General features: G+C 42.3%; 1 protein-coding gene across 4 annotated transcripts in view; it reads left to right on the top strand.

The window, feature by feature from the left end:
- Window positions 1–251: 251 nt before the first annotated feature.
- The window catches only part of MYCBPAP (MYCBP associated protein), a 114,505-nt gene continuing 100,704 nt past the window's right edge, over window positions 252–14,052 (top strand). For 2 of the 4 annotated variants that reach the window (XM_073606667.1, XM_073606666.1), the window contains exons 1-2: window positions 252–446; window positions 11,028–11,243. In XM_073606667.1, the coding sequence (XP_073462768.1) occupies window positions 255–446; window positions 11,028–11,243 (408 nt within the window). In that variant the 5' untranslated portion in view covers window positions 252–254. The remainder of the gene's footprint in view (window positions 447–11,027; window positions 11,244–14,052) is intronic. The other 2 variants (XM_073606670.1, XM_073606668.1) reach the window with 2 other exon arrangements.

Genomic DNA, 14,052 nt, shown 5'->3' with positions numbered 1-14,052 from the left:
CCTACAGCTACAGCCTCCCTTTTTTTCGAGAGGGAACTGGCTGCAGTGCAGAGTGGAGCTTAATTCCGCTGCCAGAACCCCCTGTTCTGCCATATAGTGTCCTCCTATCAGATAGTGTCCGCTCCGTACGTACTGCGCCTGCGCAGTACAGGGAGGACACTATATGATAGGGGACTGTATTTGACAAGACACCCCCTTTACCTCTTTCACACAGCGCTATAGACGCTGTGTTCTCGCGAGATTACAAGCTGTGTATGTCTACAGACTGTATGTTGAGATCTCACGAGATCAGCATTGTTGAGATTTTCTATTCATCAGGCTTCCGAGGAGCCCCTAGAAGGGGGCGTGTCCTGAAGTTGTGTACGGTTGTCATAGAGACGGTGTACGGGAGACCAGCATGGCGAACAAGCCGGGGAAGAAGGAGTCTCAGGGAAGAACCCCAACGGGTAACAGTGACTGGGGGAGGGGGGACAGGCCATGACATCAGAGTATATACTGTCAGTGGTTGGCACTAAAAGGTGAACCATGCCAGTGTATAATGTCGTATGGTCTCCATGATAACACATTACTATGCACAGTGACAGGGTGACAACACAGGGGCAGAAATCAGAGACAGGGACAGCGTTGTCACCAGTGTCTGAACAAGGACCCTCATGGCATGAAAGCTGCAGATTATTATATTAATTTATCCTCCATTGCAAATGTCAGGTCTGCTTTTTTGCCAGCCTCCCCCCTCAACGCACAACGCAAATGTCAAAACTTGGCCCCCCAGCCTCCGACGGTTCCAGGGGTCTCATGTGATGTCACTGCGCTTTCAGACTGTGCTGGGAGCTCGGAATCCCCCCAGGTTATATTCTTCGGCGTGAATCCCTTGTGCATTGAGGCATTGAAGGGGGGGGGGGGGGGGGGGTAATGGCAAATAAAAAAAATCCGACCTTCTGTTTGCTATGGAAGTGTCACTTTAACATGGTAAACTTTACTATTATTATTATAATATATATAAATTTATATATAATAAATAAATATATATATATATATATATATATATATATATATATATATATATATATATATATATATATATATTAATAATACTATTTTTAAAATTATTATTATTTTATCATTATGTTTTTTTTATATTATTATTATTATTATTATACTTATTGCAGCTGCTACCATTTTATTTTATTTTGTTATTATTATTTATATTAATATTATTATTATTTTAGCATTTTATCTTTATTATTTTATTTTTGTGTATTTTATTATACAGGGGGTCTCCAGATCCTGACCCACCCCCCCATGTGAATGAGTATGGGGTACATTGTACCCCTACCCATTCACCCCCCCAAAAAAGTAGTGTAGTGTAAATAAAAACAAGAGACGATTTTGACAAGTTCTTTATTAAAATCTCTCTTCGGTCTTCTTCCTCCGGTCTTCTCCGATGCTGTCTCCCGCCTTTGTGCCAGCTCCGCTCTCTGCCGGTTCTTGTATAGCAATGGGGCGTGGCCATCCAGGGAAGCCACCATGAGACCCCGCCCTTGTGACGTCACAATGGGCGGGGTCTCATGGTGACATCACCAGATGGCCACGCCCCATTGCTATATAAGAACCGGTGACTTGCCGAAAAAGTTCCCCCGGCGGATAAGGACCCCCCTGTACTGCGCATGCGCAGCGCTTGTGCAGTACGAAGCTTGCCAAAAAAGTTCCCACGGCCGCCGAAAATAGCTGAACATACACAGCTGAGAGTCAGCTGTACACCACGCCTGCTCAATGAAAACCACATTCTAACAGACGCTCCCGATGCTACCAGACAATGCCGCACGCTCCCGATGCTACCAGACAATGCCGCACGCTCCCGATGCTACCAGACAATGCCGCACGCTCCCGATGCTACCAGACAATGCCGCACGCTCCCGATGCTACCAGACAATGCCGCACGCTCCCGATACTCGTGCAAACAGCTCTGCCCTTTAATTTAATATTCGACCTCTTCTGTAGCATCCGCCCCTTACCACGATATGACAGTAATACACCCGCCCCTTGCAAAGTAGCATGTCCATCGGGAGCGTGCGGCAGCGTCGGCCGCAATGTCCTGCTCATTGCGCAGGCGCCGTCTACAGCTGACTCACAGCTGTTCAGCTTCGGAGATTTTCGGCGGCTCCCTTGTTGTTCGTACTGCGCAAGCGATGCGTCTGCGCAGTACAGGGGGGTCATTATCCGCCGAGGGGAACTTTCTCGGCAGAACACCGGCAGAGAGCGGAGATGGCACAAAGGCGGGAGACAGCATCGGAGAAGACCGAAGGGAGATTTTTAATAAAGAACTTGTCAAAACCGTCTCTTGTTTTTATTTACACTACACTACTTTTTCTTGGGGGTGAATGGGTAGGGGTACAATGTACCCCATACTCATTCACATAAGGGGGGGGCCAGGATCTGCAAGCCCCGTTGTTAAAGGGGGCTTCCAGATTCTAGTAAGCCCCCCATCCACAGACCCCGACAACCACAGCCCAGGATTGTCAGAAGAGACCCTGATCCCAAAGCACCCGCCCCTCCTCCCCATGTTGAGGGTGTGTGGCCTGGTGTTGTCCAGGAGGAGGGGGGAGGGCACTCGCTCTCGCCCCCCCACTTTTTTCTGACCGGCCAGGCTGCATGCTGGGATAAGGGTCGGTATGGATTTTGGGGGAAGACCCCACACTGTTTTTTTTTTAATTTTTGGTGTTGGGTTCCCCTTCAAAATCCTCAGAGCACAAATCGCACCACAATTCGGATCATGATGATCCAACTTAGACGCAACTTCTTTCCAAATCAATGGGCTGAAAGTCGGATCAGTAGATGGCTGTCATAGGGAACCATTTTGAATAGAGGTAGAGAAATGCTGCTAAAAGCTAACGCGGCTAAAGGCGTATTAACGCCAATCCAAAAATCTACTAAAAGTGCGTTTTTACAGCCGCTTTTTCCTGCCGTTGGTAGTGACTTTGCAGTCCGTTTTTTTCTAACGCCCCGTGTACATGAGGCATAAGTTGTTTTTTTTACTAACCCCTAGCTTCTCCTTTCAGAACATTTATATTTTTGTCTGGGGGGGGGGGTTTAAAGTCATTTTCTAGCAAAAAAATGCAGATTTTAAATCAGAGATGGACGTATAATTGCGCCCTTCCCCCACCTGTAATACATTCACAAAAAAAAAGAAAAAAACTTTATTTATTTATTTATTTTTTTTTTACATATACCTTTTTTTTACAAAAGAAAGCTGGAGCTTCTGCTTTACTCACCTTGGTGAGAATGATGTAGCCCCAGCCCACGCCACACATCCCACCATACTGCTGATGCGCGGAAACGCTGGATTTGTTTAGGCATGTAAAAAAAAAAAAAAAAGAAGAAAAGTATGGTGGAAGTGATGTTCCTCTTTAACCACTTGTCGACTGGTTCGCGCCGATATATACGTCAGCAAAGTGGCATGCGTGCGCAAAACAACGTACCCGTGCATCGCTGCATCATCCGCAGCTAAGGGGTGCGCGCACTCTGCGGGAGCGTGCCCGCAGGTCCCGCGGACTCGATGTCCACCGGTGGCCCGCCATTGTGACACGAAGAGACAGAGCGGGGAGATGCCTATGTAAACAAGGCATTTCCCTGTTCTGCCTAGCAACAGGACAGGGATCTACTGCTCCCAGTGATCGGGAGCAGTGATCTCTGTCATGCTCTAGTGAGCCCATCCCCCCTACAGTTAGAACATGCCCAGGGAACACACTTAACCCCTTGATCGCCCCCTAGTGTTTAACCCCTTCCCTGCCAGTGACATTTACACAGTAATCAGTGCATTTTTATAGCACTGATCGCTGTATAAATGTCACTGGTCCCAAAATAGTGTCAAAAGTGTCTGATCTGTCCGCTGCAATGTCGCAGTCACGATAAAAATCGCAGATCGCCGCCATTACTAATAAAAAAAAAAAATTATTAAAAATGCCATAAATCTATCCCCTATTTTGTAGACTCTATAACTTTTGTGCAAACCAATCAATAGACGCTTATTGCGTTTTTTTGTTTTTTTTTTTACCAAAAATATGTAGAAGAATACATATCGGCCTAAACTGTGGAAGAAATTAGTTTTTTTTATATTTTATGGGGATATTTATTATAGCAAAATGTAAAGAATATTGTTTTTTTTCAAAATTGTCGCTCTTTTTTTGTTTATAGTGCAAAAAATAAAAACCGCAGAGGTGATCAAATACCACCAAAAGAAAGCTCTGTTTGTGGGGAAAAAAGGACGTCAATCCTGTTTGGGTGCAACGTCGCACGACCGCGCAATTGTCAGTTAAAGCGACGCAGTGCCGAATCGCAAAAAGTGCTCTGGTCAGGAAGGGGGTAAATCCTTCCGGGGCTGAAGTGGTTAACCACTTACGAACCAGCCGCCGTCATTATGCGTCGGCACTTTGACATACAATACCTGGGGTTATGGCAGCAGATAGCAATCGCATCCTCTCCCCTCAGTAGCCTGGAGCCGAGTGAGGAAAAGATGGCAAACACTTGGCTCCATACCATTGGATGGCATACCATTTTTTTTTAGGGGTAAATGTGAGATCTCAGGTCTTTTTGACCCCAGATCTCACATTTAAGAGGACCTGTCATGCTTTTTTTCTTTTACAAGGGATGTTTACATTCCTTCTAAGAGCCCTTGCACACTGGGGCGGTTTGCAGGCGCTATTGCGCTAATAATAGCGCCTGCAAACCGACCTGAAAGTGCCGCTGCTGTGTATCCAGTGTGAAAGCCCCGAGGGCTTTCACACTGGAGCGGTGCGCTGGCAGGACGGTAAAAAAAGTCCTGCCAGCAGCATCTTCGGAGCGGTGAAGGAGCGGAGTGTATACCGCTCCTTTACCGCTCCTGCCCATTGAAATCAATGGGACGGCGCGGCTATACCGCCGGCAAAGAGCCTCTGCAGAGGCGCTTTGCGGTGGTATTTAACCCTTTCTCGGCCGCTAGCAGGGGGGCAAAACCGCCCCGCTAGCGGCCGAATACCGACGGTAAAACGCCGCTAATAATAGCGGCGTTTTACCGCCGACGCCGCCCCAGTGTGAAAGGGCTCTAATAGGAATAAAAGTGACCCAATTTTTTTTTTTTTTTTTTTAAGGACTGTCAAAATAAAAAATAAAAAGTTAAGTAAATAATAATAAAAAAAAATTTAAGTGCACCGTCCCGCCGAGCTTGTGCACAGAAGCAACCGTAAGTCACGCCCGCAAATGAAAAATGTGTTTAAACCACACGTGTGAGGTATCGTTGTGATCGTTAGAGCGAGAGCAATAATTCTAGCAGTAGACCTGGTAACCTGTAGACATTTTTAAGCGTCGCCTATGGAAATTTTTAAGGGTTAAAGTTTGTCACCATTCCACGGGCGGGCGCAATTTTGAAGCATGACATGTTGAGTATCAATTTACTCGGCGTAACATTGTCTTTCACAATATAAAAAAAAATATAAAAATGGGCTAACTTTACTGTTGTTTTATTTTTTTTATTTAATTTTTCTTAATTTATTTTAATTTTTTTTTTTTATTTATTTATTTTTTTATTTAATGTATTTTTTCCAAAGAAATTGCGCTTGTAAGACCGCTGCGCAAATACGGTGTGACATAAAGTATTGCAATGCCCGCCATTTTATTCTCTAGGGTGTCTGAAAAAATATATATATATTATGTTTGGGGGTTCTAAGTAATTTTCTAGCAAACAAAAAAACGATTTTAACTTGTAAACAACAAATCTCAAAAAGAGACTCGGGTCCAAAAGTGGTTAAAGCCACAAATTTCTGGCCACACTTAAAGTGGAATTACACGGTATCCGAGCACCACAAACCAAGAACACCATTTTATTCATTTTTAATATTCAAAGCAAGTGCCCCCATCTATCCTTGTCGCCATGCTTTATTTTGATGGGAAAACACTTTGAAAAACACCCCCTGGCATGTCTAGCTGCAGCCATCTTGAGAAAGGGCAGATGATTCATGTAGCATTTACTTCCTGGAATCCATCTGCCTTTAGCTCAGGTATGCAGGTGTTTCGTCAGATTAGGAGACCCATCAGATATTGTAATGGAACTGACGTTCCCTCGCTGCTACCTTGCTACACCCCGCACTCGTCCACACTAAGGATACAGTCAGAAGGCGGCAAGCCCACTTCTTGCATTTGAGACTTATTTTTAATAGTAAACTCAGCTTATATATAGTGAAATACAGTATTTAGAAGTCCGTGTGACTGTTTAGATGTTGAATTTTAACCACTTGCCAACCAGCCGCTGCAGTTTTACTGCGGCAGAATGGCACGGCTGGGCGAAACGACGTTATGTATCGTCGCTTTGCCCCGTGGCCACTAGGGGGGCACGCGCCCGCTGCTCGCCCCCGGAGCCGATGCGAATGCCCGGCAGTCGCGATTACCACCGGGCTCCCACAATCGCTGCTGACATACCAAGAACTGGGATCTCTGAGGGGAGAAGAGACAGATCATCTGTTCATACAAAGTATGAACAGCGATCTGTCATCTCCCCTACACAGTCCCCTCCCCCTTCAGTTAGAACACAGAGAGAGAGAGAGAGAGAGAGAGACAACACAATTAACCCCTTGATCACCCCCTAGTGTTTAACCCCTTCCCTGCCAGTCACATTTTTACAGTAATCAATACATTTTTATAGCACTGATCGCTGTATAAATCACAATGGTCCCAAAAATGTGTCAAAATTGTCCGATGTGTCCGCCATAATGTCGCAGTCCCGATAAAAATCGCAGATCGCCGCCATTAACTAATAAAAAAAAATAATAATAAAAATGCCATAAATCTATCCCCTATTTTGTAGACGCTATAACTTTTGTGCAAACCAATCAATATACGCTTATTGCGATTTTTATTACCAAAAATATGTCGAAGAATACATATTGGCCTAAACTGAGGAAAACATTTTTTTTTTATATATTTTTGGGGGATATTTATTATAGCAAAAAGTAAAAAATATTGTGTTTTTTTCAAAATTGTCGCTCTTTTTTTGTTTATAGCGCAAAAAATAAAAACCGCAGAGGTGATCAAATACCACCAAAAGAAAGCTCTATTTGTAGGAAAGAAAGTGCGTCAATTTTGTTTGGGTGCAACGTCGCACGACCGCGCAAATGTCAGCTAAAGCGACGCAGTGCCGAATTGCAAAAAGTGCTCTGGTCAGGAAGGGGGTAAAATCTTCCGGGGCTGAAGCAGTTAAAAGCAGCGGTGTTGTGTTATATTAGCAAACCTGTGAGATCAGCAGGCTTGCCGTTGCTTTTAAAATTCAACATCTAAACAGTCACACGGACTTCTAAATACTGTATTTCACTATATATAAGCTGAGTTTACTGTTAAGAATAAGTCTCAAATGCAAGACTCCGGTGGGTGTAGCAAGATGTCCGCTTGCTGCCTTCTGGCTGTATTCTTACTGTGGACGAGTGCGGGGTGTAGCAAGATGGCAGCGACGGAATGTCACTTCCGTTACAAATTCTGACGGGTCACCATATCTGATGAAACACAGGCAGGAAGGTGTACTTAACAGAGAAAACCCCCTCCTGAAGACTCCTGGGATGTATGACGTTATGCCTAGGCTAGAAAACAGGAAGTAACTGAAGAAAAGTAAAAAAAAGTTTAAAACAAGTAAATATGATGTACTTTCCTAGCTAGCTACTAATGCTAGCAGGATAAGAATAAAAAAAGAAGCAATGTTGATTGGGAGAGTGAAGATCCACTTTAAGACAGAATCATTGGGAGTTTGAGATTTACATGAGAGTGACGCTGTGGGAAAAAGAATTAGGGAAATAAATAGGGAAATGATTCAGAAATGGTGTGATGTAATACTCCTCCTTATGCTGCAATGAATAAGCAGAGCTGTCAGGTTTGCGTGGCATGAAAGGAATAGCATTTCCAAGAACCTATTTTTAGTCATTCAGAAAAAGAAGGTATTATCATGATAAAATATCATATATAAATATCATTGTACATATTAAAAACCTATAAAAGAAAAGTCTTGTGCTAAAATTACCGCCCATGATCTGACATTCCCGGTGATACCTGCTAAAGCAAGAACACAGATCTTTACATTCCCCCCAGTCAAAGCACCTCCCCCACAGTTAGTAATCACTCCTAGCCACTTACAGACCGGAAGGATTTACCCCCTGAATGACCAGGCCATTTTTTGCATCGCTTTAACTGACAATTGCACAGTCGTGCGACGCTGTACCCAAACAAAATTGACGTCCTTTTTTTCCCCACAAATAGAGCTTTCTTTTGGTGGTACTTGATCACCTCTGCGATTTTTCATTTTTTTTGTGCTATAAACAAAAAAAGAGCAACAATTTTGAAAAAAAACCCAACATTTTTTAATTTTTTGCTAATAAATATCCCCAAAAATGTTTTTAAAAAAAAAAACACATTTCTTCCTACGTTTAGGCCAATATATATTGTTCTACATATTTTTGGTTAAAAAATCGCAATAAGCGTATATTGATTGGTTTACGCAACAGTTATAACGTCTACAAACTATGGGAAAGATTTATGGCATTTTTATGGCATTTTTATGGCATTTTTATTATTATTATTTTTTTTTTACTAAATAGGGAAAAGAAGCACTACCAATGCCACATCCAAACGTATAGGGACAAAGAGGAGGATACTACTTAAGTAGCCAAAAATCAGACTTTTTAGGCATGGAAATAATGGAGAAGTGAAAAATATATAATTTATTAGAAAAAATACATTATACAAACACAATGTTCAAAAAGAGATAAAAAACATGAAAACTGATACAGTCAGTACAGTGAACTCTTGTGCGTCTACGTGTTTCCCCATGAGGCTTCTTCAGGACACGATCAAGGTTCAAAGGCGTAACATATACATAAGTATTTTTTTTACTAGTAATGGCGGTGATCTGCTATTTTTAGCGGTATTGCGACGGACACATCGGACACTTTTGACACATTTTTGGGACCATTGGCATTTATACAGCGATCTGTGCTATAAAAATGTACTGTTTACTGTGTAATTGTCACTGGCAGGGAAGAGGTTAACACTAGGGGGCGATCAAGGGGTTAAATGTGTGTTCCCTGGGTGTGTTCTAACTGAGGGGGGATAAGACTGACTAGAGGAAGAGACATTTTGTTTTTCCTACTTAGTAGAAATAAACGATATGTCTCTTCTGTCCTGACAGAACAGGAATTTGTGTGTTTACACTCACAAATCCCTGTTCCTGCTCTCGTGCACGTGATCGCTGGGCACGCGCATCGGGTTCCCCACCGCGCAGCGAGACCGCGCACCTGCTATCGCCCTTAAAGGTACAGACGTACCCGTGCGGCGATTCACGGGAACAAACCACGTTGGCGGCATATATCGGCGTAAGCCGGTTGGCAAGTGGCTAGGGAACACGTTTAACCCTTTTTTTTCCTCAGTTTAGGCTGATATGTATTCTTCCACATATTTTTGGTAATAAAAATCGCAATAAGTGTATAGGGATAGATTTATAGCATTTTTATTATTATTAATATTTTTTTTTACTAGTAACGACGGCGATCTGCGATTTTTATCGGGACTGCGACATTATGACGGACACATCGGACACTTTTGACACATTTTTGAAACCATTGACAATTATACAGCGATCAGTAATCAGTGCATAAAAATGCACTGATTACTGTATAAATGCCTGTGACAGTAAAGGGGTTAACACTAGGGGGCGATCAAGGGGTTAACTGTGTTCCCTGGCTGTGTGTTCTAACTGTAGGGGGAGGGGACTGACTATAGGAGATGACAGATCGGGGTTCCTAGCTATTAGGAAGTCACAATCTGCATCTCCTCTCAGAAAAGAACAGGGACATGTGGGTGTTTACACCCACACGTTCCTGTTCTGCCTCTCGTTCCCGCGATCGCTCCTGGCTGGCGGTCATCACGACCGCCGGTCACGAGCATCGGCACCCCTGCAATGCCTCCGGCAGGGCGCGCACCTGCTATCCCGCTTAAAGGAGCCGACGTATATCGACGACGGCTCGCGGGATCTTGCCGACCTAACGCCGTATAATGACGGCGGCTGGTCGGCAAGTGGTTAACCACTAGGGTTGCTTTACAAGAACGGTACTGGGGTGGCACGATCCCGGTATAACCAGCCGAAGACCCGTACGTTGCTGATCCGGAAATGGTTATGCAGACATGGTCTACCGTTGTCACCATCAGGAAACCCACCCTGAGAAATGCCATACATCCATAGCTAAAGTGCATGTGGATATTGGGAGTTATTTATTAAATCTGGAGAGTGCAAAATCTGGTGCAGCTCTGCATAGAAACCAATCAGTTTCCAGGTTTTATTGTCAAAGCTTAATTGAACAAGCTGAAGTTAGAAGCTGATTGGCTCCCTTGCAGAGCTGCACCAGATTGTGAGTACTCCAGTTTTATTAAATCAACCCATTTGTGGCTGCAGGAGATCAGCAGCACTGTAGATGAAGTCCATATTGCTGTGACAGCCACTCTAAGAGCCCTTTCACACTGGGGCGGTTTGCAGGCGCTATTGTATAATATTGTGTAATAATAGCGCCTGCAAACCGACCCGAAAGTGCCGCTACTTTCATTCCAGTGTGAAAGCCCCGAGGGCTTTCACACTGGAGCGATGCGCTGGCAGGACGGTAAAAAAAGTCCTGCCAGCAGCATCTTCGGAGCGGTGAAGGAGCGGAGTGTATACCGCTCCTTTACCGCTCCTGCCCATTGAAATCAATGGGACGGCGCGGCTATACCGCTGGCAAAGCGCCTCTGCAGAGGCGCTTTGCGGTGGTATTTAACCCTTTCTCAGCCGCTAGCGGGGGGTAAAACCGCCCCGCTAGCGGCCGAATACCGACGGTAAAACGCCGCTAAAAATAGCGGCGTTTTACCGCCGACCCCGCCCCAGTGTGAAAGGGCCCTAAGGTTAGTTTGTTAGCCTGAGTTGTTTTTAGGTCACGTTCTTTTTAATCATGGAATGGAGGGTAAATAGCAATATACATTCTTTATTATAGACCCACCATAGAGCTCCCATCCCGCCATGCAAAGCTGGAACATCTGCCAATATTACATTTATTTATGACTTGATTGTTACAGAGAAAAGGAAGTCAAAGGTATATGAGCAATCAACTCCACCGGTGCCCAATGAGCTGAGCGAATCCTCTACAAGCAGCGTGCTGATAGGAGAAGAAATTCAGTCCCTCGCAATCAGACTCTGTGATCTGGAGAAGGTGAGATTCTGTATTAGATGAATAGTCCTATGCTACCTCAGTGGTATGGACTTATGTAACATAAAGCATTTGCTATAGCACTGAGGCTAATGCCCCGTACACACGATCAGACGTTAATCGGACATTCCGACAACAAAATCCATCGTTTTTTTTTCCCAACGGATGTTGGCTCAGACTTGTCTTGCATACACACGGTCGCACAAAGTTGTCGGAAAATCCGATCGTTCTGAACGCGTTGACGTAAAACACGTACGTCGGGACTATAAACGGGGCAGTAGCCAATAGCTTTCGTCTCTCTTAACTTATTCTGAGCATGCGTGGCACTTTGTGCTTCGGATTTTGTCCACACACGATCAGAATTTAAAGGATCGGATTTTGTTGTTGGAAAATTTTATATCCTGCTCTCAAACTTTGTGTGACGGAAATTCCGACGGAAAAAGACCGATGGAGCCCACACACAATCGGAATTTCCGACAACACAATCCGATCGCACTTTTTCCGTCAGAAAATCCGACCGTGTGTAGAGGGCATTAGACTTACCAGTGCATGCCTATTCCCAAGCGTGGTTAAAGCAGAACTTTGCTCTCTCAATTAGACATGTGCGGTTCATTTCGTTCCGAATCAAAATTCGGATGCATTTTTCGTTATTGGGAAATTTGAAAGTATCCGAATTACAACAGTAATAAATATAAACGTATCCAAAATAACTAAACAAAATTTTGGACAAAATTCAAATAGTTTTCTAATTTGATTTGAATATTAATTTCCGAATAGAATAGAAAATAAAGGAATAGAATAGAAAAGAATAGAAAATAAAAGAATAGTATAGAACAGGACAAAAATTGAATAGAGAAATAATAAAAAAAAAGAATAGACAAAAAATAGGGTAAAACAGAACAAAATGGAATAGAAAATAAAAGAACCGAATACATTAAAATAAAAAATAAATTAAATTAAAAAATAAAAGAGTAGAATCAAATTTGCTTAAACAAAACCAATTCCAAAAGCAAATTAAATTAATTTATTAAATTTAACCAAAATAATTTATGTAAATAACGAATTAAAACTAAACAAATTTCTTCGTTCTGCACATGTCTAATGCTCAATCATCATTGCTAATTTTGAATCCTCATGCTGCTAGCATTAGTAAATAAATAAATTAAATAGAATTTATAGGAAATAGGAATAGTAAACTATAGTTTTCTAATTTGATTTGAATATTAATTTCCGAATAGAATAGAAAATAAAGGAATAGAATAGAAAAGAAAAGAATAGTATAGAACAGGAAAAAAATTGAATAGATAAATAAAAAAAAAAAAAGAATAGAAAAAAATAGGGTAAAACAGAACAAAATGGAATAGAAAATAAAAGAACCGAATATGTTAAAATAAAAAAAATAAAAAATTAAATGAAAAAATAAAAGAATAGAATCAAATTTGCTTAAACAAAACCAATTCCAAAAGCAAATTAAATTAATTTATTAAATTTAACCAAAATAATTTATGTAAATAGCGAATTAAAACTAAACACATTTCTTCGTTCTGCTCATGTCTAATTCTCAATCATCATTGCTTATTTTTAATCCTCATTCTGCTAGCATTAGTAAATAAATAAATTAAATAAAATTTATAGGAAATAGGAAAATATATTGTATTTACCGGTACTTGTTCTTCTTCAGTTATTTCCTGTTTTCTTATCTAGGCAAATGATGTGGGGAGGCGAGGAGGAGGAGTTTCTCAGCTAAGCACCCTCCTGCCTGCATGCCTGAGCTAAGGGCAGATGTATTCCAGGAAGAAATGCTGGGGGGGGGGGGGCTGTTTTTTAAAAGTGATTTCTCAGTAAAGTAAAGCAATCCATACCTCCATAACTTTTTGAGATGGGAATGAGGGACACCTATCAGGGAAAGTATGCAGGCATAGGACACACCCCCTGCCACGCCCCCTTAGAGGAGAATTGTACAAAAAAAACAAGATTGGTTAAACAAACAAGTGCTTTGTTACCCCTACTATTCCTTTATATTGGCTTTTGGAATTTACAAATGCAGCAATTTAGAAATCAGATGAAAGGTTTAGTGCTGGAAAACACTTTTTGATAGATAAAAAGTGCATTTTATATACATCTATATAGATCAGACCAAAATGAGGGACAAATGAGGAGGAAAGAGGGACAGAGGGACATTGCTCCGTATCAGGGACAGTCCCTCGAAATCAGTGACAGTTGGGGGCTATGTCATTATGCCGGCTCTGGATGCCCCCTGCCATCAGTGTATACTGAGCACAATGGAGGAACCTTTCAGTACTCTCAACATACACTGATGATGAGTAGTTCTCGGTATGCAAAGTACACGGTAAGTTCAATAAATTAAAATCTTGTGTAATGTCGGCAATCAGTTTGACGTTCTCCCTCAGCTTCCTCTTCCTTCTTCATTTCCCTTTAAACATCAGAACTTTTCACATGCATCAGCAGTCTCTGGCCTTGTTTACCAGATGGTGGGGGCCTAGTCAGCATTTGTGTGTCATCATGCAGCATTGAACTGCTAGGGGAGCAATGAATCTTTTATCAATTTTTTTTTGTCATAATAAAATGTATGGGATTTTATCAATTGTAATCTATTTATTCTCTTGACACCTTAAAATTCCCGTGGTTTGTTCCTCCTCTCTTTTTTCATCTCCAGTATCATGTCTACAGTCTCTATCACCTGTAGGTTGTCTGCAGTCTTTGCCCATCTCTTGTATCATGTCTGCAGTCTCTGACCATCTCTTTTAGTATGTCTGCATTCTCTGATCATCTTCTGTATCATGTCTGCAGT

Source organism: Aquarana catesbeiana, linkage group LG12 (assembly GCF_042186555.1).
Source record: "Aquarana catesbeiana isolate 2022-GZ linkage group LG12, ASM4218655v1, whole genome shotgun sequence".
Classification (NCBI taxonomy): domain Eukaryota; kingdom Metazoa; phylum Chordata; class Amphibia; order Anura; family Ranidae; genus Aquarana; species Aquarana catesbeiana.
Note: the sequence above shows the minus strand (reverse complement) of the source record. Positions and strands in the feature narration are given on the sequence as shown.